The 26,464-nt window shown below is 34.5% G+C and overlaps 2 protein-coding genes across 2 annotated transcripts; both read right to left on the bottom strand.

Annotated features, from left to right (window-relative positions):
* Positions 1 to 44: 44 nt before the first annotated feature.
* On the bottom strand, positions 45 to 7,784 carry LOC139482896 (glycoprotein-N-acetylgalactosamine 3-beta-galactosyltransferase 1-like). The gene is made up of 3 exons (XM_071266926.1): positions 7,400 to 7,784; positions 2,609 to 3,261; positions 45 to 400 (listed from the first exon to the last, which is right to left on the bottom strand). Exons 1-3 carry the CDS (start codon positions 7,704 to 7,706, stop codon positions 284 to 286), a joined length of 1,077 nt encoding a protein of 358 aa, XP_071123027.1. The 5' UTR covers positions 7,707 to 7,784; the 3' UTR covers positions 45 to 283.
* Positions 7,785 to 17,098: 9,314 nt separating this feature from the next.
* LOC139481667 (glycoprotein-N-acetylgalactosamine 3-beta-galactosyltransferase 1-like) lies at positions 17,099 to 24,495 on the bottom strand. The gene is made up of 3 exons (XM_071265121.1): positions 24,165 to 24,495; positions 17,816 to 18,474; positions 17,099 to 17,529 (listed from the first exon to the last, which is right to left on the bottom strand). The coding sequence occupies exons 1-3, from the start codon at positions 24,430 to 24,432 to the stop codon at positions 17,389 to 17,391; spliced, it is 1,068 nt and encodes a 355-aa protein (XP_071121222.1). The 5' UTR covers positions 24,433 to 24,495; the 3' UTR covers positions 17,099 to 17,388.
* Between the last annotated feature and the right edge of the window lie 1,969 nt (positions 24,496 to 26,464).

Here is a 26,464-nt window from a genome sequence, read left to right as displayed (position 1 = left end):
GTTAGGGATGTCAAAAAATTAATGAATTACTTTAAAATACCGGGTTTTTAATAACAAGATGTCAACATTAAATTGGTACAAAACGAACATAATAATAACGTATGACAGATAATAAACACAAGTATTGAGCTATACAGTTACACAAGAGATCATTTGACAAAATGTTCATCAAATAAAAACAGTCCTTTAATATTCTGGTGAATATTTGATATTTGACTATAAATAATATAAACATTATAAAACAGAACGAAATAATGACGTTTGAGTATTGTCCTAAAGACTATCAGCTCGAGCGGACGTTGTATATTTTCATATGATATATGAAAAAATCTATGATATGCATCAAATCTGGTTTAACATAGTGAAACGATATAACATATTCACTCATACTGTCTGGGCCCTGTAATGAGAAAGATGACTGTTATTGTAAGTTTTAAAAATTGAAATCGAATTTAAAAAGTCGCGTCACACATTGGTTGTTAAAACCTTTGTAAAATCAATTTAGAACTTGATGTCTAGGCTGCATGTCTCTTTTTTCTTGACCGCTAGGCCGTTTTCAGTCATGCTAGCGGTTTTCATGTTGCTAATTTGTGACGGCCACATATTACACTTTACATGAGGTATAAGAGTTTTAACTTTGTTATCTGCAATGTATGTATGGTATTTCAATTTAAGATTGGATATTCAAATTCAAAATGATGTTTTAATAAGGGATCATCTAAGGATAGAATTATGGTCACTTTGGTCTTCTTCCGACCGGCAGTAAAATGCTTTTCATAGCTCAGCGTCGCTGTTGGTTGAGTGGGGTGTACGTAGCCATGTCCAGTCAAAATGTTGGATGCTAATTCCAATGCCTCGACTAACGAGTGTGTGGAACCATTGCAAATGCTATTTGACGGATAGAAAGTTCGCCTTTTGCAGTGGCAGTCCACATTACCTTAAACGTTGTTCCAGATTGTCTCATTTACCGGAATAACAGTGTACATGTTGTTTTGAAAGTTAATTTGTTCTCGTCCACAACTTGCATAAGATACTTGCCACTGAACATCAATAAACCAACGATCAACCAATTATTCAAAGTTATGATAACGTGTTTAATGACAATTTTGACATACATAGCAATCCGAATAGTTTTGCTACTCAATTTACCGAGACTACTGTTTCACAAATATCCTTGATACATTTACGGCCGATTCTATTGAGTGTGTAGGCAAAGGTTATATCTTTAGTTAGCTTGTTTGCAAGCTGAACCGTGAAGCCATTTTTAGGTTAGACAAACTACCCTCCTTTAAGAGTAGACTAGTCCGACAGGTAATCAATCTATCTATCGGAAGGACTAACCTACTTCGAAAGGAGGGTAGTATACCTTACCTAATAATGACTTTGAACACGGTTAAGCTAGCAAGCAAGCTAACCAAAAGAACTTACCTTTGTCTACACACTTAATGAAATCAGCTGTATGAGATCAAATTGCATCAGAAGATCCAACATTTTGAGAAGGTTTTTATAGTTTTAGTGCATAGGCACTTGTTTTTTATTTTATTTTTGCTCTTTCATATTCCTTTAAAAAGATATATATGATATCTTTTTTTTCTGAGACAAGTGCCTGTATTATGAAGACCAAATGAGTTAGAAGGTTACAGCTATACAATTAAGGTCACCATAAGGCCTTCAACAATAAACAAAATATATACCCATAAATAATACCTCCACCTAGAGAGCTTCAATAAAAAAAAATACCGTATTTGTCCTACAAGAATCGAAATAATTCATTGGGGCTTGAATATATCGCGATTTTATGGTAAAATATTTGTCTAAAGTGCCAAGCCCCTATGAATTATTTCTTAATAAGAAGTCAAATTCTGTAAGTAATTTTCAATAATTATTTTAATGTTTACCAATTGTTTGTTTCATTGTCAATCATATCAAATGTTCCTATTTTTATATAGAATACAAATGTATAATCCATATCAAAAATCACTTTATTGTATTGCAGATCATGTTTTAATTCAATGTTCCCGAGCTAGTGCAGCGGCTAAAAACATATTTCAGACGAATTGTGCACATCCTGCTACAAGCATGAAAATTTGCATAGACCTTTCTCAACTATTCATCTTTTATATCAGATAGGAAGGTATTTGAAATAAATGTCTCACTTCCGGTAACATCCAAAATGGCGGACATCATACTTAAATCTGCCCAATATCGATGGCTAGTATGTGAAAAGGTCTTATTATCATGCTACTATCATAATATCAGTCACAAACCTTTGTTATGTGCTACTTTTGGATATATTATATAGATTAGATGTCTTCAAAAACACTACTTCCGGTAAAATCCAACATGGTGGACACTGTACTTAATTTCTAAAAAAGCGGACATAGAAATAGCAGGATGTGCACAATTTTTCACAAAGCCGCCGTACTACTCTTTTTCCTTTATTTTTATGTTCAAATAACAAAAGAAAATCCACCCTTCACATTCAAGTGATACAAGGCCTTTTTTTTACTTGGTGGGTTTGTTCAATATTATTATTTTAAGCTATTGTCTCTCTTTTGTGATGATTCTACATCTACCTATTGTTTTAATTTACCAATATATGAGTTACCTTGCGCGGCGTCTTTGTGTTGTATTTATAATACCACGTAGGATATTTCCCAAATAGGTAGTTGTCTATAGGCAAATGATGAAATTTCGTCCGATGTTGCTTATCTAATGTATTTCCAATTTTAACTCCGAATTTAAGTAAGCATTTGGAAACGTTAACATCTTCAAAGTGCCCATCTTGTTTACATGCTTCACTACTGTTTCCTTTTGTTCCAAGTCTTATTAATGCCTCTTTACTCAAAACATAGCCCGGTCCTCCTGAGTTGAAAGGTTGTTTTATATCAGGTTCAACTAAGCTTTGTCCAAAGAAAATAGGTTCACTTGTAATATAATCTTTCAATAAGTATTTCAGATTTTCTACAATGACGTAAGTGTCATCGTCTGCCTTAAGGAACCAATCGGCTTTATCTCTGTAATGTTCATACACATACCGCCATGCGTGCATGGCTTTAGCAGTCAAATGATCACGTCCTTCTTGTGTATCAAGACCTATCGCTGGGAAATCCGCATCCTGCTTCGAACTCATAAATAACAAAATGTCACAGCGTTTTCCCCAAGTATTTTTAACGTGGATAGCAAATAAGTGTAAATTATTTGGACAGGTCATTATCCAGCACAAAATGCGTATATGCACGCTCTTAGGTCCATCAGTTTCTGGAAAATTAGTTCAGATTTCACTAAGGAAAATAGATACATGTATAATAACATTATAACCATTATAAAGTATAGAAATTCATGGATGTGAAGTTAACAGCCGGTTCGTTATTCAATATTCGATATTCAATATCCAATCGGCTGCTAGCTGTCGGTTCGATATTAAAATTCAGTTGAAATCATAAAAAAATATAATATTTGATAACATTAAAAGCATGATTTTCTTAGTTGAAAGTAGTGAAAAGATACGCAGGAAATCGTTTTATGACCCCTTCCAGTTGTCTAAACTCTCGTTGTCCTCGAATTTAAACCCTTATATAATATGGAAAGCCCCCAAAAAAGAAACGTATAGTAAAAACCTACATGTACCTGAGACTGCTTAAATGACGGTGAGACCCAGGGGTAGGCTTTATTTTTTATTTTTATATTTTTTTCCATTAATATTTCTATTTTATATATTTCTAAATTTTTCTACAGTTATAGGTTTTTCTTTTTGTTTTATGAAATATCATATATAAAATTACATGTTTGAAGTCTCTTGATCGATAACAATCTGTATTACATTAAGACAAATATGCAACTTATATTCGAGGACAACGAGAATTTACGACAGCTTGAAGGGGTCATTAAAAGATTTTTTTACGTATTTCATCAGTCCTCTTAACAAAGAAAATTATGCTTTTTTAAAATGTTATCCAGGGTTGTTTTTTTTTTTTAAATTATGATTTTTAATTAAATTTGAATATCGAACCGACTGCAAGCATCTTCGCTAGCCAAGAGTTACGATCCACTCCCGCTCTCTTCACCCTTGGCAGATTGAGCAAACATTTGGGATGGCAATGTTGTGCCATCTATCGGAAGATTGAAGAGAGCGGGAGTGGATCGTAACCCTTGGCTAGCGAAGATGACTGCAAGCAACCAGTTGGATATTGAATATCGAATAACGAACCGGCTGCTAACTTCGCATATATTAGACATTCAAAGTTAAAAGTAGGGTTTAGGCTAGAAATCATTGAAAAAGGGTACGTTTAATTTTACTTTTATCAAGTCCTTACATGAAGGTTTATAAAATTAATGTCTTTTGATGTTTTTTTCGTTTTTAGTTTGTTGTCTCATTGACGGTTTTATCCCTATCTCCATTTGTGGATATTTTTGTCATATATGTACATGTATGTTAAAATTTCGACATGTTTGTGACACCATAAATTAGTTAAAAAAAAGTATGCATATTACTGCCCAGATTATATGCAATAAAGTAAACATTGTATATAGATATAGGAAGATGTGGTATGAGTGCCAATGAGACAACTATCCATCCAAATAACAATTTATAAAAGTAAACCATTATAGGTCAAGGTATGGCCTTCAACACGGAGCATTGTATGTATATTTGTTATTTCTACATTGGCTAGAAGTATAGGGGAAGGTAACTGGTTTAGGTCTCACAACACCTTTTCTGTCTCGCCATTGGCTAAAAGTATAGGGGGAGGATTGAGGTCTCCAACACTAAAGTCTTGTTCTGTTCCGTCATTGGCTAGAAGTATAGGGAGAGGGCTAAGGTCTCACAACACTTGTTCTGTCTCGCCATTGGCTAGAAGTATAGGGGGAGGGTTGAGGTCTAACAACACTTTTTCTGTTCCGCCATTGGCTAGAATTATAGGGGGAGGGTTGAGGTCTCACAACACTTTTTCTGTTCGAGGGTAGAGGTCTCACAACACTTGTTCTGTTCCGTAATTGGCTAGAAGTATAGGGGAGGGTTGAGGTCTCACAACACCTGATGAAGGTAATTCCAGAAAAGCGCTTCGGACGCAATAAATTATTAAACGTGTTGTTTTATATTTTGACATCACTGCGTCGATACCTCTGCTGGTGGACTATCAGTCCCCGAGGGTATCATCAGCTCAGTAGTCAGTGCTTCGGTACTGACATGATTAAACAAACTTTACTAAAATTGTCCGTTTATAAATTTTGAAATTATTATAAAACTAAGGTTTCAGCTCCCTCAGGCAAAGTTGGCTTTAGATGAATTTGGCTATTTATTTTAGGTATTTTTAACATATAGGTCTTCAACGATTTTCGGTACTTATACATCTTCGGATTTCAAATGTTTGGCTTTGAGCGTTCCTGATGAAGGTAAATCCAGAATAGCGCTTCGGACGCAATAAATTATTAAACGTGTTGTTTTATATTTTGACATCACTGGGTCGATACCACTAGATCTGCTGGTGGACTATCAGTCCCCGAGGGTATCATCAGCTCAGTAGTCAGTGCTTCGTTATTGACATGATTAAACAAACTTTACTAAAATTGTCCGTTTATAAATTTTGAAATTATTATAAAACTAAGGTTTCAACTCCCTCAGGCAAAGTTGGCTTTAGATGAATTTGGCTATTTATTTTAGGTATTTTTAACATATAGCTCTTCAACGATTTTCGGTACTTATACATCTTCGGATTTCAAATGTTTGGCTTTGAGCGTTCCTGATGAAGGTAAATCCAGAAAAGCGCTTCGGACGCAATAAATTATTAAACGTGTTGTTTTATATTTTGACATCACTGGGTCGATACCTCTGATGGTGGACTATCAGTCCCCGAGGGTATCATCAGCTCAGTAGTCAGTGCTTCGTTACTGACATGATTAAACAAACTTTACTAAAATTGTCCGTTTATAAATTTTGAAATTATTATAAAACTAAGGTTTCAACTCCCTCAGGCAAAGTTGGCTTTAGATGAATTTGGCTATTTATTTAAGGTATTTTTAACATATAGCTCTTCAACGATTTTCGGTACTTATACATCTTCGGATTTCAAATGTTTGACTTTGAGCGTTCCTGTTAAGGTAAATCCAGAAAAGCGCTTCGGACGCAATAAATTATTAAACGTGTTGTTTTATATTTTGTTCTGTTCCGCCATTGGCTAGAAGTATAGGGGGAGGGTTGGGGTCTCACAACACTTGTTCTGTCTCGCCATCGGCTAGAAGTATAGGGGAGGGTTGAGGTCTCACAACACTTGTTCTGTTCCGCAATTGACTAGAAGTATAGGGGGAGGGTTGAAGTCTCACAACACTTGTTCTGTTCCGCAATTGGCTAGAAGTATAGGGAGAGGGTTGAGGTCTCACAACACCTGTTCTGTCTCGCCATTGGCTAGAAGTATAGGGGGAGGGTTAAGGTCTCACAACACTTGTTCTGTTCCGCCATTGGCTAGAAGTATAGGGGGAGGGTTGAGGTCACATAACACTTGTTCTGTCTCGCCATTGGCTGGAAGTATAGGGGGAGGGTTGAGGTCTCACAACACCTGTTCTGTCTCGCCGTATTGTTTGCGCATGTTCCACGTCAGAGACAACTCGTCTTTGTAAGTCAGGTACATATATTTTTAATTTAAGTTTATTCCTGTTTAGGTGTTTAATGTGACGCTGAACAAGTACACTTTTTTGTTAAGAGGCCAGTTGATGTCCGCAATCAGGTGCGGGGGTTTTCTCGCTGCAATGAAGACCTATTATTGGTCATATGCTTTTTCTGCCCTTTGGTCGGGCTCTTGTGTCTTTGACACATTCCCTATTTCCATTCTCAATTTTAGTATTTCAATTTGAAAGACAGGCACTGTTTTAGTATTTCTTATTTTAGGTTCAGGGATAAAAAAAAAAAAGAACTCGTTTCATACATGGACATCTGGTTTATGCAGACATTCGAAGATAATCATTTTACTAGACTGCAAGTAATATTCATAATTAAGCATATTTCATCTCTTTCGTTCAAGTCTTTTATTGATAGCTATCGTTAAATTTCTATATTTATTCATCCTTTAAGTTGTGTTGCTTCAGTTTACATTATTTCACTAATCACAGAATTTTGAATGTATCAGTTCTTGACTCTATGTTTATGGAAGTATTAACCTCTTTTTAGTTTTATTTCAGACGCAGAGACAGTCAAACATAAGGCCATAAGTGAGGCATTATAATTGTATTGACACTACATGGATAAATCATGTATACCGAATTTTAGCCAAAAAGTCAAAAACAATATCAGTGAAATTATTAAAACTAATCTTATGACGGCAACTTGGCATTTACTCGGTTTTTTTTTTTTGGTTTTTTTTTTTTATCTTGTTGTCCTTTAGAAAATAATATATGGTGTACTTACTTTCAGGTTTTAAAGTTGAACTGGTGATATCCACTGAATTTCTATGTGTTTTTATGAGTCTTGTCTCATTACTTTCCGTGAATATCCAGCTATTGTTTGCTGTGAAATCTTTGCTTTTCCTGACAAGTACTCTAGCTCTGAGTTTTCTTTGGGAAGTAGGTGTATACATCATCGTGTAAGATATTGCACAGAAAACGACACACAAAAGAGAAATCAAACCTATGACCTTCAAGTTAAGTTCAGGTAGAATGGAGTTGTTCGTAAAATAATGACAATTCTGGTTTCCACATTTATTTTGAGATACCATGACGTCTTCTAGGGAATTGAAAGATATAAGTCTTATATTATATTATATTATATTAAATTATATCGTCAGATGTTTCAATAAATTGTATTTTGACCAGATGTTACTGTTTATAATCTTTTGAACTAAGATTTTCGCTTTTATGTATGTATTAATATCTACAATGAAAATCAATGATCTCTTTTAACTGAAGTGGTCAAGGAAAAATAATAAAGACTCGGTTTATATATTAAGAACAAATCATTTTTATTAAATTGATTACAGCAACATGCATTGAGTGTGTAGGTAAATGTTTTAAGAAAAAAAAATATCGTTTGTTAGTTTGCTTGCCGTGAAGTAATTATTATGTTAGGTATACTAGTACCCTTCTTCCGGAGTAGTCTAGTCCTACAGACAGATAGATTGGTTATCTGCCGGACTAGCTATATATAGTCTACTCTTGAAGAAGGGTAGTATTCCTAGTAATATAATAATGACTTCATGGTTTAGATAGTAAGCAATCTAACCAAAGATGATACAATTACCCACACACTTAATGCTGTCACAATAGAACTTATATGATATGTAATCAGTTATACTTTTTTTTTTATTGAAACTCTATTTTGTATTTGTATGAAACTTGTTAATAATAATCGTCATGACATAGCACAATAGCACAATAGTGCTGAACTTGTACCTAACACCAGTCAATAAATCTATAACTATATATATTATAATACTTTCATGTACAATGTATTAATTTAAGGTTTATTTGGATTGACTTTTACAGCTGTTTTAATCAAATTGGGAGGATCCGCGATGGTGACGATCGTAGTATGATCGTGTAGATCGCAGTGAGGCCGTATTACGGTCGTGGTGAGGTCTTCACGATCGTGTTGAGCGTGGCCAACTTTGAACATGTTCAAAAGAATGTTGGTGCGGTCGTGGCGAAATCGGGGCGTAGTAGAAGCGTAGTGAGAGCGCACAAAGATCGTGACAAAATCGCAAAGGTCGCTGTATCATCGTAGCGGGAGCGTGGAGATAGAGTGATTCTATTCGGAGAGACTGTGCTACGATCTCACAGCGACGTTATTACGACCTCACTACGACCATCACGTTCTCACCGCGACCCAACTACACTTCCACTACGAGTCCAACACGTTTACATCACGCTGTTCAAGACCATAGTACGATTTTAGCATGCCATTCCCGCCCTTATTGCGCTCTTCTTACGACCTGACTACGTTCATACTACGACCATCGATCATTCTCACTGTCATTATCACTTAAAATATATTAAATCTCGCCCAGGTTTAGTTTGTCTGTATGTAATTATGGCTTCTTTTCTCTAACGGCTCATTCATGCTTCACACATCTGTGTCATCTCTGTTATCGTTCACTAAAACATCGTGATTTGAGCTTGATGGACCAGCAATAAGTTGTAATTTAGGTTGGATTGGTCGGTCCGACATCTCTGCTTGATCAGTATTCGTAACTATCGGAGCTCCCTCTGCCTCTACATTGTACATCAACCCCTTCCACCACGCCCACGTGTTCTAGTAGATATTGGTGGCATGACTGGATCGTTTCCGTATTACGTATCTATGTATTAATCAGAAATAGAAGGAATGGAATTGTATTGATATGGAACACGATGTTGACGTTATTGCTGAGAACGTAGTAAGATCTGTATAAACGTAGTATAATTGTGGTAAGAACGTGTTATTATCGCAGAAGTTTGGTAAAATCGTGTTGCAATCAGATACATGTAACTCATGGTATGGTCTTAGTGAGGACGTGAACGTAGAAAGATCTTGCCGCTCATAATGCGACCTCACCACGATCTGCATATATTTTAGATCGCGGTGAGCGTGATGCGATCGTGGTCTAGTGGTCCTGGGGTTTAATAATTACATACATTTATTCTTTGTACATATTTGCTCTCAGTTTGTGCTCTTATTTATATTGTTGGACCCCTTTATGTCATATTTTTCTTTCCTAAAAAAATTAATTTACTTTGATGAACCAAAAAGGGTATGATTTAACACCGATCAAAAAGTCATTTTTTTCTCAATAAATCATTCTCCATTTTTTTTCTTTTTTTTTTATTATTAGTATAAAGAACAAATGTTACAATGGTAACATCTGTTACTTCAATACTAACACTAAATTACAAAATATAACAAAATGAACAAATTGAAAACAACCTTAATTATTCCATATTGATAAAAAATTTAGTAGGTTTTTCTATATGAATGGGTTTTTGAATAAATAATCATATTCACCTGCATGCGGAAAAAGAGTATTCACCGCGCAAAACGTCGCGTGCTTTTACGTGCATATAATTTTGGTAAACAACGTTTGATGTACAATTGGTTAATATGGTAAATAATTGCCATAACATACATTTCTCTTGGAATCATGATGGAAAAAAAAACAATTACTGTCTTTTGTGTTAATAAATATGTGGTTTAATTGACTTTTGAAAAACTGCCGTTGGCCTCAGTGAATATCAGTTTTTCAAAAGTCAATAAAACTACTTAACACATGGCAAAAATATTAATTTAAAACTTACCAAAGTCGTATTTCCCCCTTTCTTTACCCTATAAAAAACTTTCCTAGGATCCATGGATTGTGGAATAACGTCCACATTTCTAAAACGTTCACGTAAATTGATTGCGCCATGTGTTAAAACAGTTATTGACCAATTAAATCGGTATATGTCATACCTACGTCGTTCGGGTTATTGGGTCATCTCGTGCTGTGCAGATTAAATGACATATACCGACTTGCTTGGTCAATAACTATAACATATTTACCTCATCAAAAGACAGTAATTGTATAATATTAACGTCTGAATGCATTTATTGAAATATAAAATTATTCTAATTTATTTATTTAAAAATTGAATGCTTCTTTTTGTAACTTCATTGGGGTGTAATTTAAGCGTTGACCGAAGTGAATTTAGTATGAGGCGCGAAAGCGCTTCATTCTAAAAATGTACGCACGCTCAACGCTTTTACAAACCTATAACGTTACAAAAAGAAGCATTCAATACTTATAACTACATTTTTTAGCTATGATCATGAGAACACGAATTTTTATATTTTTTTTATTTAATTCACCTGTGCACTTTATTGTGGGACCACGTGTTATCATGAATGAAAAGTTTTATTGAGTAATGCAATTGCTCCAGGAATAACATGTGATGTGCAGTTACCAAATCAGAATAAATTATTATAATGAAACATACATCTAATGTAACTATTTGTTGTTTCCACTTCGAGGAACTATCAAACATTTATTTTATATTGTCATAAAGCTAATTTGATTTTCTCCCCTTGACTCTCACTTGACGTTTAGAGAGCTACCATGTGAGTTCTATTGGACAGGAAAAAAGGGGAGGGGGGTGGGGGGCTAGGATGAATTTGAAAAAAAAGACGGATCAGGAGTTTTAAGTTAAAAAAAAAATGGCAGGATGAGCAACTTTGCTAAAATAATCAGACTGACAATTTATGCGATTTTTATTGCGAAACAAAGTCAGGAAACTCAAAAAAAAAAAGGAAGGACCAAAAAGTTAGAACAAAAGACAGAACTATTTTTTCAATCTAGCTCCCCCTGATTTAGCACCCACCATGCCCAATTAATTTCATATCATTATTTGTTTTTTCTCTATTCTGTAACATAACTTATTAATGACAGCACATATTTTGTTTTATCTCTTCAATTTAATATCTTCATGTTTTTTAAGTGTGCCTGTGATATCGCTTTATATTTAAAGTTGTAAATAACATTTGCTGAAAAAGACAAAAAAATGTAACAAAATACTCCAAATCACCAATGTACTTCGGTGAAATTGAACATGTCCAGTTTTGGACTTTTCCCTAAAGGATTATATATATTTGTGGTTAAGGATAGAAACAAAAACAATAATTGATAGATATATTTACATGTATTCATTTGCTTTCTATACCCAATATCATAACAATCAAGGAGTCAATAATAAATTTAGATGAATGTTTTATTTCAATATATGACATATGTTACCTCTAAAGATATCGTCAATATTAATCAATTTCGTCGAAATACACATTTTATAAAATTGATTAGCCATCTTTTGTTACGCAAGTTATCATACAAGGTACATGTACTGCATCAGGTGCATGGGTTTAAGCACGCACCTTTATAAAAAATATGCCTTTTAACTAATTTGATCCTTTTATTGTGTGTGAATTTTGCTTTTTGTTTTTAAAATGTGGCATTTTCTTCCTTTTATAATTTTTTTTTTCTAAATATATATAATTGATTTTTCTGTAAAATACCCTTTACTTATTTGTTTTGGCTTTCTCTTGTGGAGAGAGGGTAGGCGGTTCTCCGATGCATGCAAACTTTAATTTCGTTCTCTTTATGCGCTGGTGTGTTTTCAATTTGTATAGTGGAATACGTTAGTGTGTGTTTGTAATTTATATGTAAATAGTATTATCATTAAAAATATCAGTTACTGTACACCGAAATGAGTATGTAAAAACAAGGCAAATCAAATCCTAGTGTGCCATTTGAAAATGTCTTCCGACCTCTTCCACCTTCCATAAAATCAATGCTTTAAATGTAAACTGTGAAGTGCTATCAACATAACGGCTAATTTTCAATCATATGGCCCAATTTTAAATGACCCAAATACATCTGAATCCTCTGATTATAATAAAGATATTGATATACATGTATATTTACAATATGCAAAATTCTATGAAATGCGCAATCCTAAAATTCTTTTGGAAGAAATTTTATTTACGTTTTGGCTGTATGGAATTATGAAGAAATGCTAAATACAAGTTTTAAGCATGTTGCATAAAGACTCGTTTCGTGACATTGTTAAGCTTATATGCTGTATTGGATTTGCTCATTTCGTTTGGAGGTCTATAGTTTTTAACTTCTATATCAGTTGATTTCTGAAAGGGAGATGTCTCATTGTCAATCATACCACATCTTAATTTTAACATTCACATATAAATGTAGCATAGATTTGTAGCATTGATAACTATTGTGTCTATTATTTAATAATGTAATGACAATGTTAGTAAAACCAATTAAAGGAACATTGTGCATATTCAATGCCTCCTTGGAGACCGTGAGTCCAAAAAATATATTCAGCTCAGCATTCATTTCTAAAAGGAAATCCCGTATATTCAATTTAGATAATACAGTCGAACCTGCTAAAGAGACCACCTGTATTAAGCAAAAACCTGTGTTAAAAGACCATTAATTTTAGATCACTCTGTACTATATTTCATATAAATTATACCACCTGTAAAATGAAATTGAGAATGGAAATGGGGAATGTGTCAAAGCGACAACAACCCGACCATAAAGCAGACAACAGCTGAAGGACACCAATGGGTCTTCAATGTAGCTAAAAACTCCTGCACCCGGAGGCGTCCTTCCGTTGTCCCCTAAACAAATAAGTATACCAGTTCAGTGATAATGGACGTAAAAGATCACTTGTCTTAAAAGACCACTGTTTTGCTCTCCCATAAGTAGTCTCTTAAATCAGGTTTGACCGTATTTAGAAAAACTAAGAGGCCAACTCTCACAAGTTGAGTTGACCTTCGATCAATTTCGCTATTCATTGGTTGGTCAGTGTTGTTCATCCAAAGTTCCTTCAGTTTGCAGATACTTTTATTTTATCGTTATATTTATGAAAAGTTTGCAATATATTTCGTTTTTGGCGTTCCTGATAAAGTCAGATGTTTTACACTGTACCGTCATTTATATATCGTCAGCGCTTGACCTTCATCTCCAGCGTTGAATGAACATCCTGGACTTTAAGTTGTCAGAATTTACGCCAGATTCTATGGACCACAACTCGTTATATATAAGACCAATATGTCTCAGTTCATATGGACTACTTTAGTTCTTTTGTCCTTCCAAACGGTTGTATTTATTTCTAAAACAGAAACACATACTCGCATACCTGAATTCGTCGTCATTGCATCAAAGGAAGTTCAACACTATTAGATAGATAAAGAAGATATGGTATGATTATGAGTGCCAATGAGACAACTGTCCATCCAAGTCACAATTTGTTAAGGTAAACCATTATACATTGTAGGTCAAAGTACTGGTCTTCAACATGGAGCCTTGGCACACTCAGAACAAAACAGATAAACCATGGTATGTTATTACATTTTTAATCATTGACATCAGTCTCATTTTCTATTCGTACAATGTACTTGTTCACTTATAATACATACATAGGTAATAAAAGTCACCTCGAAACACTTTTTACGAATTACTAATTAACAGTTTTACATGTACATGTACAAATGTGCCATTAAACTCAGTTATAAATGAATGTTGACGGCCGTACGGTGACGACCTAAAATTGTTAAGTTCTCTGTCATTTGGTATCCCGTGGATAGTTGTCTAATCACATCTTTTTTATTGTATATGTAACAATGGATAATATCATGTATGTGTGTTCGCTACAGTGAAAGTCGCCATTCCCAACCGAGATTTTGCAATAATTTCTAATCTAAAATATGCATGACTGTTACTAATGACTCCTTGCTTGCTGTTTCTACAAACATGTTAGAAAAAAGAAAAGTCAGTATAGTGTTTTACGCATTTATTTAGTATAACCATAAAGCAATCTAGTACATAGTACTATTACAGTTTGGCGTGCTGGTGGTCTCTTGTACAAATTGATGAGGGATGATATCGAGAGAAAAAAGCTGCGGAGACATACGTAGTCTAGAGCGATGGACACAGTGCAGGCAATGTTGTCTCGGCGATATCCCAAAGAGCATGAGTTCGAATCCCGGCTAGTGGAAGAACATAATTATAAATGAAGCCTAGGTGGTCGTGTGGTCTAGCGGGACGGCTACAGTGCAGGCGATTTGGTGTCACGATATCTCAGTAGCATGGGTTCAAATCCCGGCGAGGGAAGAACGAACAATTTGCTAAATATAAACCCAACAATGTTAGATCTGTAAATTTGCTTTCGCAAATTGTTTGTTCTTTCCTCGCCGGGATTCGAACCCATGCTACTGCGATATCGTGACACCAAATCGCCTGCACTGTAGCCGTCCCGCTAGACCACACGACCACCTGGGCTTCATAAAAATGAAGCTTTCGGTGGCCGGCTGTTACCTTTCAACGTCAGTTTTAATCTAGCGTCGTACTACAGTACATTTTGTACATGATATAGAAGGCATGGAGATGTATATATATATAAGTACGTCTGAGCCAGTGACAACTCTACAACAGATTTATCCATCGGATCACCAGCATGGTGGTGATACATGGCTGTGTACATTATGTATATATATATAGTGTACGCCGCTAGATTAAAACTGACGTGGAAAGGTAACACATGGCCAGCGAAAGCTCTTTTTTTTGGGAGCCCAGGTGGTCGTGTGGTCTAGCGGGACGGCTGCAGTGCAGGCGATTTGGTGTCACGATATCACAGTAGCATGGGTTCGAATCCCGGCGAGTGAAGAACCAAAAATTTGCGAAAGCAAATTTACAGATCTAATATTGTTGGGTTGATGTTTAGACGAGTTGTATATACATTGTGTACACAGCCATGTATCACCATCATTGATGGCGATCCGATGGATACATCTGTTGTAGGGTTGTCACTGACTCAGACGTACTTATGAATATACTTATTTTCTGTGACTGTATCTTACATTAATTTGTAGGATCCTTTACTATAGATAATTTAGCTGATCTGTAACAATAACATCTTCATGCCTTATATATCATGTACTGTAGTACGCCGCTAGATTAAAACTGACGTGGAAAGGTAACACATGGCCAGCGAAAGCTCTTCTTTTTAGAGCCCAGGTGGTCGTGTGGTCTAGCGGGACGGCTGCAGTGCAGGCGATTTGGTGTCACGATATCACAGTAGCATGGGTTCGAATCCCGGCGAGGGAAGAACCGAAAATTTGCGAAAGTAAATTTACAGATCTAACATTGTTGGGTTGATGTTTAGACGAGTTGTATATACATTATGTACACAGCCATGTATCACCATCATTGATGGCGATCCGATGGATACATCTGTTGTAGGGTTGTCACTGACTCAGACGTACTTATGAATATAATTATTTTCTGTGACTGTATCCTACATTAATTTGTAGGATCCTTTACTATAGATAATTTAGCTGATCTGTAACAATAACATCTTCATGCCTTATATATCATGTACTGTAGTACGCCGCTAGATTAAAACTGACGTGGAAAGGTAACACTTGGCCAGCGAAAGCTCTTTTTTTGAGAGCCCAGGTGGTCGTGTGGTCTAGCGGGACGGCTGCAGTGCAGGCGATTTGGTGTCACGATATCACAGTAGCATGGGTTCGAATCCCAGCGAGGGAAGAACCAAAAATTTGCGAAAGCAAATTTACCGATCTAACATTGTTGGGTTGATGTTTAGACGAGTTATATATAAATATAAATACTCTTAATATATTGAGCACATCAATGTTAATGCAGAAGAATTTTTTGTTCTTCCCTCCCCGGGATTCCAACTCGTGCTATTTAGATTCGAGACAACACCGTCTGCACTGTGTCCATATATTTATATTAGTGAATCTTCAGTAAAAATATATAATTCTCAAAGCTCTAACTTTTAAAATATAAAATTATGAGTCTAACAATGGGATAGATTGGCCCCTTCCCTTATTTATATAGATTTTTTGAACGCCGTGAAAAATCAAGTTCTTCAGGACAATATTACAAAAACGAACACTGTCCCTGACAATATTCCACTGTAAAATTTTCTTTATGACAACATCTGTCTTCCCTGAGTAATCCTATTTTACGAAGTTGTAAGAGTACTTCCCTTTACGAGAATGTGACCGTATACATGTACTTATGAAATGTTGCTTCTAATAATTCTCATATATACAGTACAACTGCATGAATCATGCAACTTCTTTATATTTATAATTGAAAATACTTAATATTTATTATTTATAAAAAGACATCAAGGCCGTACGGTAAACCATTATAATAGTTGTTAATTTCTGTTTCATTTGGTCTCTTGGGGAGAGTTGTCTCATTGGCAGTCATACCACATCTTCTGTTTATATGTTTATATGTTTTTGATATACTAGTATCAAAAAGATATCTTCAATTATAACCTAATTTCAAATTTGCTTTTATAAATATGTTAAGTCAAATATGTTAATTGTACTATATCCGCATGTTTATAGTAAAGTATTATGTCCATCACTTAGTTATAATATATATTTGTTATTATCAACACAGTCTATAAAATACTTTAACTGTATCATGTATACTTGTAAAAAATCTGATTTGTTTTATAATCTTCCTTTCTTGACACAAATTGTCATGATTCTATCTTTACAATACTGTCTGACTTAATAAAAACAAAATATAACGTTCACTTTGGATAACATCACTTTAACTAGTCACAATGATCACTAAATCAATGAAATATATTGACATGTAGACAAAATTTCATTTGGGACCTGAGACATTTCTTCATAAATAGGGACACCACAGCATAATACATAACAATGAAAAATTATCTCGGAGGACACTATTTCAAAGAACAATAGTAGCTTTACATATTTACGGAGTTTGATATACACAATAGTCTCTGTAACTCCTTAAATAAATAAATAATTCGCTTGCACCCACATGCATAACATATTTTATATTCGTTGTTGTTTGCATTTTATTTATTTTTATTCAGTTGCTGCTCGCCAGAATATATACCATACGGTCTCAAATGGTAGATAAAAAAATCCATTACATGCATTTGTTCAGGTGAGATATAGTGGAAAGTTATTGCATAGTCACTCACACTCTCTGTACCCTTTAAAATAAATATATACATACATAAACAAATAAACAAAACAAATAGCCAATCACAGCTTCCAAAATAAGCAGAATGATTACAATCTAACTTTCAAAACATATAATATGATCCATTGTGTGTGACTCTGGACCCTTTATTGGATATGTCAAAGAGAAGAACATATTGTATGACCAATTGATAAAGTAACTTTTCCGAACTATAATTTGTTTGATTTAAGCATGAAGGATTTTAGTTGCTTTATATATTTTGTATTATTTTGTGCCTCTCTTTTAAGATACATTACCTTTTGAGGGTCATTCACAGAAAAACTGTAATACCATTTTGGATAATTTCCTTTCAAATGATATTCTGGGATAAAACAGTGGAATCTACTTCGACCTAGTGCATCAGTAGAGTTGCCAATCTTAACACCAACTTTTCCCATACATTCACCCATAGTGACATCCTCATTCGGTCCATGTTGCTTGCATACTGTAGAATCATTTCCTTTCATGACATATCTTGTTAATGCTTCCTTACTTAAAACGTATCCCGCCCCACCACTCATATATTCCTGTTTAGTGGGATAGGTAAAATGTTTACCGAAATAAACAGGATCACTTGTATTATAGTCTTTCAGAAAATATCTTAAATTTTCTAGAATAACGTAAGTGTCATCATCCGCTTTCATAAACCAATCTGCTTTATCCCTATAATGTTCATATACGTATTTAAACGCAAGAATTGTCTTCTCAGTGAGATGTTTTCTACCTTCTGAAACATTCAGACCAATGGCTGGGAAAGTTAAATTTGATACTGAGCTCATAAAAAGTAATATATTACATCTTTTCCCCCATGTATTTTTTACATGAAGGGCTTTTTTCTCTAGGTTCCGAGGACTTGTCATTACCCAACATAATACCCGAATTCTTCTTTCTAGATCTTTTGCTGTTATTTCATTATCTAAAAATAAAATAAATGGCAAAACTGTCAGACATTTTTGGTTCTCAATTATCTTCAACTTTGTACTTATTTGGCCTTTTTAAACATTTTTTTATTCAAGCTTCACTGATGAGTCTTTTGTAGACGAAACGCGCGTCTGGTGTAATGTATAATTTCAATTTGGTATCTATGATGAGTTTATTTGTATATAACATTTTGCTTGTTTTATTCTGATAAGTATATTTGGGATATAATCATAAAGGTAAGGCATTGTTTTCGAATGAATATTTTCTGTTCAATATTTGAAAGAACTGTTGGTTTTAAATGCTTCCCAACAACGTATATGATTTCGTATTTCTAATTTTTAAAATCGTCCCTAACTGATGAGTTTTATATAGATAAAACAGAATAGGCCGGATATCTTTGCTGAGTTTAAATAACAACTGGTCCGGGTATCTTTGCTGAGTTGGAATAACTAAATAAGCCACTACTTGTTGACCTTTCGTTATTGAGAGTATCAGCTGTCCATTATTTATCCGGTTTGTATTGACAATACATATCACTGATACATTGTGTTCTTTTTCTGTGAGTTTACTGTGAATCAAATGCTGACTGTTGAAAACATCAAGGTTTTCCGTAAGTTGCACAACTTCTGGATTTTTGGTTTTCGAATGGTCTTTCACTTTGAATTTGTTTTGGCCTTTTTATGGTTTTGATTTGAGCACAACTGCTAAGTCTTACAAAATGTATGTAGACAAATGTGCATCTGACGTAACACATTATAATAAAAATAAGGAGAAGGGGTTTGAATGCAATTGAGACAATATCCACCAAAGTTCAAATGAACTGAACGTCAGCAATTATAGACAATCGTACGGCCTTCAACACTAAGAAAACTCATACCATATATACAATGATATAGTCAGCTTTGGAAGGCCAACACATGAAGAATTTTGTTTAGGAAAACCTTTAATCATATCTAGAAATTAATGAGAATAAATTGAAATGATATTATTTTGATAGTTCTGCATTTATTGTCGAGCCTGCGAATATGATAACTATAGTAGGTATGTTCATACTTTGCAAGGTCATCATACCCGTCAGACATTTTTAACTTGTCATCGACCTCATTTAATGAACCAGTGAACAAAGTTAAGTTGTGGTGTTCTAGTCCATATCTCGGATACTACAAGCAATAATAGGTTTACTATGCGTGGTGTATGGAATGATCATATTATGTACATGTCCAACTGGTAGGTGTCATCTGAGCTAAACCTATTTTTCATGGTTCAGTGGTTATAGTTAAGATACAGTGTTTCGGTATGTTTATCTTACACTATATATAATATGCAATAGGTCCACTATTTTTTAGTGTATGGAATGATAGCAGTGTCATCTGACCTTGACTTCATTTTCATGGTTCAGTAGTCAAAGTTAGATTTTTGAGTCAGCTATATTTGGTGTATGGAAATATTTTATCATGTACATGTCAGTCAGGTTTTATTTGACCTTGATCTCATTTTCACGGTTCATTGCTCAGTGTTAAGTATTTGTCTTTTGATCTGCTTTTCTTTAACTATAACTGTATAAGTAATAGGTCAACAAGATTTATTGTATGGAAGGATTGTGAACTGTACATATCTCCCTGGAATGGTTTACTTGACCTTGATCTTATTTGCATGGTTCATTTGTCAGGTGTATTTTATTTGATTAAGTCTGTGAAACTTTAAGCATGATAAGCAATAGGACAACTTTTTTTGATTAATTGAATCATTGGAAGGTGTACATATATTTCACTTTAACTTTATATGACCTTGACCTCATTTTCTTGGATCATATTTAGTATATGTGACAGTTGTAGTAAATCTTTATATTTAGGACTATCAACATAATATCAATGGTTAATAAAGAAGGCGAGACATTTTAACGTGTGCACTCGTGTGCATTTGGTTCAAACAGTTAAAAGTTTACTATATCTATCATATTTAACCAGGAAGACCAATCAAGAGAGGTTGTCATTGCGTCTTTGTAATGATTGCTTTAGATTATTGAGTGGACAGGAAATGTTTGATAGTCAGCACTTCGGTGTTGACATGAATATCAATTATATGGTCATTTTTATAAATTTTCTGTTTAAAAAACATTGAATTTTTCGAAAAACTAAGGATTTTCTTACCCCAGGAGTAGATTACCTTAGCCGTATTTGGCACAACTTTTTGGAATTTTAGGTCCTCAATGCTCTTCAACTTTGTATTTATTTGGCTTTTTTAACTATTTTGATATGAGCGTCCCTGATGAGTCTTATGTAGACGAAACACGCGTCTGGCGTATAAAATTATAATCCTGGTACTTTTGATAACTATTTACACCACTGGGTCGATACCACTGCTGGTGGACGTTTCGTCCCCGAGGGTATCACCAGCCCAGTAGTCAGCACTTCGGTGTTGACATGAATATCAATTATATGGTCATTTTTATAAATTTTCTGTTTAAAAAACATTGAATTTTTCGAAAAACTAAGGATTTTCTTACCCCAGGAGTAGATTACCTTAGCCGTATTTGGCACAACTTTTTGAAATTTTAGGTCCTCAATGCTCTTCAACTTTGTATTTATTTGACTTTTTTAACTATTTTGATATGAGCGTCCCTGATGAGTCTTATGTAGACGAAACGCGCGTCTGGCGTATAAAATTATAATCCTGGTACTTTTGATAACTATTTACACCACTGGGTCGATACCACTGCTGGTGGACGTTTCGTCCCCGAGGGTATCACCAGCCCAGTAGTCAGCACTTCGGTGTTGACATGAATATCAATTATATGGTCATTTTTATAAATTTTCTGTTTAAAAAACATTGAATTTTTCGAAAAACTAAGGATTTTCTTACCCCAGGAGTAGATTACCTTAGCCGTATTTGGCACAACTTTTTGGAATTTTAGGTCCTCAATGCTCTTCAACTTTGTATTTATTTGGCTTTTTTAACTATTTTGATATGAGCGTCACTGATGAGTCTTATGTAGACGAAACGCTCGTCTGTCGTATAAAATTATAATCCTGGTACTTTTGATAACTATTTACACCACTGGGTCGATACCACTGCTGGTGGACGTTTCGTCCCCGAGGGTATCACCAGCCCAGTAGTCAGCACTTCGGTGTTGACATGAATATCAATTATATGGTCATTTTTATAAATTTTCTATTTAAAAAACATTGAATTTTTCGAAAAACTAAGGATTTTCTTACCCCAGGAGTAGATTACCTTAGCCGTATTTGGCACAACTTTTTGGAATTTTAGGTCCTCAATGCTCTTCAACTTTGTATTTATTTGGCTTTTTTAACTATTTTGATATGAGCGTCACTGATGAGTCTTATGTAGACGAAACGCGCGTCTGGCGTATAAAATTATAATCCTGGTACTTTTGATAACTATTTACACCACTGGGTCGATACCACTGCTGGTGGACGTTTCGTCCCCGAGGGTATCACCAGCCCAGTAGTCAGCACTTCGGTGTTGACATGAATATCAATTATATGGTCATTTTTATAAATTTTCTGTTTAAAAAACATTGAATTTTTCGAAAAACTAAGGATTTTCTTACCCCAGGAGTAGATTACCTTAGCCGTATTTGGCACAACTTTTTGGAATTTTAGGTCCTCAATGCTCTTCAACTTTGTATTTATTTGGCTTTTTTAACTATTTTGATATGAGAGTCACTGATGAGTCTTATGTAGACGAAACGCGCGTCTGGCGTATAAAATTATAATCCTGGTACTTTTGATAACTATTTACACCACTGGGTCGATACCACTGCTGGTGGACGTTTCGTCCCCGAGGGTATCACCAGCCCAGTAGTCAGCACTTCGGTGTTGACATGAATATCAATTATATGGTCATTTTTATAAATTTTCTGTTTAAAAAACATTGAATTTTTCGAAAAACTAAGGATTTTCTTACCCCAGGAGTAGATTACCTTAGCCGTATTTGGCACAACTTTTTGGAATTTTAGGTCCTCAATGCTCTTCAACTTTGTATTTATTTGGCTTTTTTAACTATTTTGATATGAGCGTCACTGATGAGTCTTATGTAGACGAAACGCGCGTCTGGCGTATAAAATTATAATCCTGGTACTTTTGATAACTATTTACACCACTGGGTCGATACCACTGCTGGTGGACGTTTCGTCCCCGAGGGTATCACCAGCCCAGTAGTCAGCACTTCGGTGTTGACATGAATATCAATTATATGGTCATTTTTATAAATTTTCTGTTTAAAAAACATTGAATTTTTCGAAAAACTAAGGATTTTCTTACCCCAGGAGTAGATTACCTTAGCCGTATTTGGCACAACTTTTTGGAATTTTAGGTCCTCAATGCTCTTCAACTTTGTATTTATTTGGCTTTTTTTAACTATTTTGATATGAGCGTCACTGATGAGTCTTATGTAGACGAAACGCGCGTCTGGCGTATAAAATTATAATCCTGGTACTTTTGATAACTATTTACACCACTGGGTCGATACCACTGCTGGTGGACGTTTCGTCCCCGAGGGTATCACCAGCCCAGTAGTCAGCACTTCGGTGTTGACATGAATATCAATTATATGGTCATTTTTATAAATTTTCTGTTTAAAAAACATTGAATTTTTCGAAAAACTAAGGATTTTCTTACCCCAGGAGTAGATTACCTTAGCCGTATTTGGCACAACTTTTTGGAATTTTAGGTCCTCAATGCTCTTCAACTTTGTATTTATTTGGCTTTTTTAACTATTTTGATATGAGCGTCACTGATGAGTCTTATGTAGACGAAACGCGCGTCTGGCGTATAAAATTATAATCCTGGTACTTTTGATAACTATTTACACCACTGGGTCGATACCACTGCTGGTGGACGTTTCGTCCCCGAGGGTATCACCAGCCCAGTAGTCAGCACTTCGGTGTTGACATGAATATCAATTATATGGTCATTTTTATAAATTTTCTGTTTAAAAAACATTGAATTTTTCGAAAAACTAAGGATTTTCTTACCCCAGGAGTAGATTACCTTAGCCGTATTTGGCACAACTTTTTGGAATTTTAGGTCCTCAATGCTCTTCATCTTTGTATTTATTTGGCTTTTTTAACTATTTTGATATGAGCGTCACTGATGAGTCTTATGTAGACGAAACGCGCGTCTGGCGTATACAATTATAATCCTGGTACTTTTGATAACTATTGATATGATTTATCGTTACAATCGAGGCTTGGTGATTTTATTTTGTTAAACCGATAGTGTTGACAGTTGATGTTCAATTGTAATCAAGCGAACACTAAGTATATCGCTACGATTGAGGCCTTGTGTTGTTTTATTTAATATTTAGGTAACAGTGGATTTCACATGTTACAGTCGTGATCAATCGCATACATTGTTATGAAATATGGTTCGCAATTTGTGTTTGATTTTTTTAGTTGATTGAGTAGACAGGTCTTTAACTCATCCATGGATTGCACATGTACATATGTATCAAGCGATTGTGAAATACTTTTATTATATTCTTTCTAGGTACGATCTCTTCATGGTTACCGTTTACCCGGTATCCCTAACCAAGTTTGAAAATGATCACTGAAAACAATTGCGTTGGAAGTTTAAGGCATCACATTTTAAACTGATATAATATATCAAACATTATATATATATCAGGAACGGCACATTTTCATAATAGGAGGACGCTTACCTTGATGCATATGTCTGTCGTCGATGTTGGTTGCGGTTTGACCGGATGTCCTGTTTGAGTTGTCATACTTTACAAAATCAGACAATCTACCTGATATTTTCGCCATAGTCCCTAATTCAAAGAATGAATCATGTGTTTTAAACGCTGAAAATTTTGTATGTTGATAACGAGGATGTAAGAAAAGCATTATTGTTAAGAAAGCTGTCATAATCCCGATGACCAATCCAAGAAGAAAATGTATTTTGCAAATATAACTATATTGATTCATTTTACGTACAAAATATACAGACGATTCTAATACATATCAATGTGTCCAAAATATAACTGATCGGCAGATTTCCTTTCATTTAGTCTGTTTGATAAAAACGTATATAAATAAATAAAACAAAAATATTATCGATTGAAAACAGACTGTTGTTTGAAATTATTATATTACCTAATCAAAATTTCTAAACAGATCTTATATATAACATAAAGAAGAACAGCTTGCTAAAAATATACAATAAAAAATTATATTGCAATTTATTGGGTAATGTAAAGTGAGATCATTGATTGACATGAACGACATGATATCCATCGAACATTGACGATAATTTTTTGTCACTTTAGAAAATTTCACATTTCTCACATTTATGACTTTAAGTTGACATTACTCACATCTAAATTGATGTTAGTCACTTTTAACGTTAACATTGATCAACATGACATTTCTTAGTCTCACTATAGCATTTTCTCAGTTCCTAGTGGATTTTTTCTGTCCCTTTTTAACCTTTTCTTAGTTTCTTTTTTTTCATTTATTAGTGTTAAGTTGATATTTTTTTATTTCCAATTTGACGTTTTTGTAATTCCGATATTTCTCATTTCAACTTGTCAAGGTTTTTTTTTATCCCATTTTAAAGTAAGAACCTCAAACTTAAAACTAATAGATGTCAGGTTTAAAATAATGATAAATACTTATTTTCATACACCCTAGCTGTAAAATTTAAACACTTTGTGTATTTAAGGTGTGATAATTTCCTTCTATAACAATTTGAAACGCTTTGCTAAAATTAAAAATTCAGATTTTAGGATTTTTAGGGGTAGAGAATAGTATTACATCTTGCTGCTCCATCGGTTAGCAATTAAAATAATTGAGAATGGAAATGGGGAATGTGTCAAAGAGACAACAACCCGACCAAATAAAAAAACAACAGCAGAGGGTCACCAACAGGTCTTCAATGTAGCGAGAAATTCCCGCACCCGGAGGCGTCCTTCAGCTGGCCCCTAAACAAATATATACAAGTCCAGTGATAATGAACGCCATACTAATTTCCAAATTGTACACACGAAACTAAAATTAAAATAATACAAGACTAACAAAGGCCAGAGGCTCCTGACTTGGGACAGGCGCAAAAATGCGGCGGGGTTAAACATGTTTGTGAGATCTCAACCCTCCCCCTATACCTCTAACCAATGTAGAAAAGTAAACGCATAACAATACGCACATTAAAATTCAGTTTAAGAGAAGTCCGAGTCTGATGTCAGAAGATGTAACCAAAGAAAATAAACAAAATGACAATAATACATACATAACAACAGACTACTAGCAGTTAACTGACATACCAGCTCCAGACTTCAATTAAACTGACTAAAAGATTATGATTTCATCATATGAACATCAGGCACAATCCTTCGTGTTAGGGGTTTAGTATCATACCATCATAACAAATATGAGAAGAACATAGCCCGTGTCATGCCAACAACTGTTTTTAGAATAAATGTGTTTAGTTCCGATGCAAAGACCTTATCAGTGACTCAATATTAACGCCAAAATATGCAATCTTTAATGACTTGACAACAGTATCGTAATTATATCCCTTCTTAATAAGTCTATTCAAAGGTTTTGTAAGTTTCTGAGGTGAATACTGACACCTTTGTGCTTTATAAAGAATATTTCCATAAAAAAATTGGATGTGAAATACCTGAACGTATTAGAAGTCTGCATGTTGAGCTATATTTACGAATGATGTCTTTATACCGATGATAAAATTTAGTAAATGTTTTGACTAGTTTGTGATATCGAAAACCCTGGTGTAATAATTTTTGAGTAATACATAAATTTCTCTCGTTAAAATCTAAAACATTATTACATACACGAGCGAGTCGTACAAGTTGAGATATATAAACACCGTAAGATGGTGACAAGGGAACGTCGCCATCTAAAAACGGATAATTAACGATAGGAAATGAAAAATCATTCCTTTTATCATAAATTTTAGTATTCAGCTTTCCATTAGTGATATAGATATCAAGATCGAGAA

This window comes from Mytilus edulis, chromosome 7 (assembly GCF_963676685.1).
Source record: "Mytilus edulis chromosome 7, xbMytEdul2.2, whole genome shotgun sequence".
In the NCBI taxonomy this organism is placed as follows: Eukaryota; Metazoa; Mollusca; class Bivalvia; order Mytilida; family Mytilidae; genus Mytilus; species Mytilus edulis.
Note: the sequence above shows the minus strand (reverse complement) of the source record. Positions and strands in the feature narration are given on the sequence as shown.